The 1,375-nt window shown below is 34.8% G+C and overlaps 1 protein-coding gene across 1 annotated transcript; it reads right to left on the reverse strand.

Moving 5' to 3' along the window:
- Positions 1–211: 211 nt before the first annotated feature.
- LOC131936105 (putative eggshell protein) lies at positions 212–817 on the reverse strand. The gene has a single exon (XM_059292980.1). The coding sequence runs from the start codon at positions 815–817 to the stop codon at positions 212–214; it is 606 nt and encodes a 201-aa protein (XP_059148963.1).
- Between the last annotated feature and the right edge of the window lie 558 nt (positions 818–1,375).

Consider the following 1,375-nt stretch of genomic DNA (forward strand, 5'->3'; position numbering starts at 1 on the left):
ACATAATTATAGTTACTGTAACAGCCATCATCATACATATAGTTACTGTAACAGCCATCATCATACATATAGTTACTGTAACAGCCATCATCATACATATAGTTACTGTAACAGCCATCATCATACAAATAGTTACTGTAACCACCATCATCATACAAATAGTTACTGTAACCGCCATCATCATACATATAGTTACTGTAACCGCCATCACTTACATATAGTTACTGTAACCACCATCATCATACAAATAGTTACTGTAACAGCCATCATCATACATATAGTTACTGTAACAGCCATCATCATACATATAGTTACTGTAACAGCCATCATCATACAAATAGTTACTGTAACAGCCATCATCATACATATAGTTACTGTAACAGCCATCATCATACATATAGTTACTGTAACAGCCATCATCATACATATAGTTACTGTAACAGCCATCATCATACATATAGTTACTGTAGCCGCTATCATCATACATATAGTTACTGTAACAGCCATCATCATACATATAGTTACTGTAGCCGCTATCATCATACACATAGTTACTGTAACAGCCATCATCATACATATAGTTACTGTAGCCGCTATCATCATACATATAGTTACTGTAACAGCCATCATCATACATATAGTTACTGTAACCACTATCATCATACATATAGTTACTGTAACCGCCATCATCATACATATAGTTACTATAACCACCATCATCATACAAATAGTTACTGTAACCGCCATCATCATACATATAGTTATTGTAACCGCCATCATCATACAAATAGTTACTGTAACTGCCATCATCATACATATAGTTACTGTAACCGGCGTGGCCTAGCGGTAGAGATTGTAGGTTAAAAAAAAGTCACAGAAAAAAAAAACAGAAATAAAGGAAAAAATTCACAGGAAAACAGTCACTGGGAAAAATGTCACAAATGTAATTTCTTAATACTTTTATGTATTATGCTAATGAACTTACGATTAATTAAATGTAATGTAATCATTTTAGATATATTCGTGGGTTGAATACATTTAGTAATATTTATAACACACATAAAAGATTTTAGTATGTCTTCTTCTTCGTTCTTAATTTTTTAGTGTTGGGAGGGATCGAGCCTTATCTGCCAGAGGGTTTGAACTCGAGACTTTTTTTCGAATTTATCAACCATGAGCTTTGCCGACTCGACCATGCTTCCATCACAATTAAGGATTACGTGTCAACTGGTTATGCGCCATTGACGCCATTGACTCCGCTTTCAGCCTGCTTTTCTTTTTGGATTTGCTTCCATACCCTTTGTCCAACCAAGAACAAACTACAAGGCAGAAGTTGTTTGATTTTGGAGTTGTCTCTCCTAGAAGAGTGGCTGTC

The sequence above is a fragment of the Physella acuta genome, unplaced genomic scaffold (genome assembly GCF_028476545.2).
Source record: "Physella acuta isolate Inbredline_101_S28 unplaced genomic scaffold, ASM2847654v3 ptg000168l, whole genome shotgun sequence".
Taxonomy (NCBI): Eukaryota; Metazoa; Mollusca; class Gastropoda; family Physidae; genus Physella; species Physella acuta.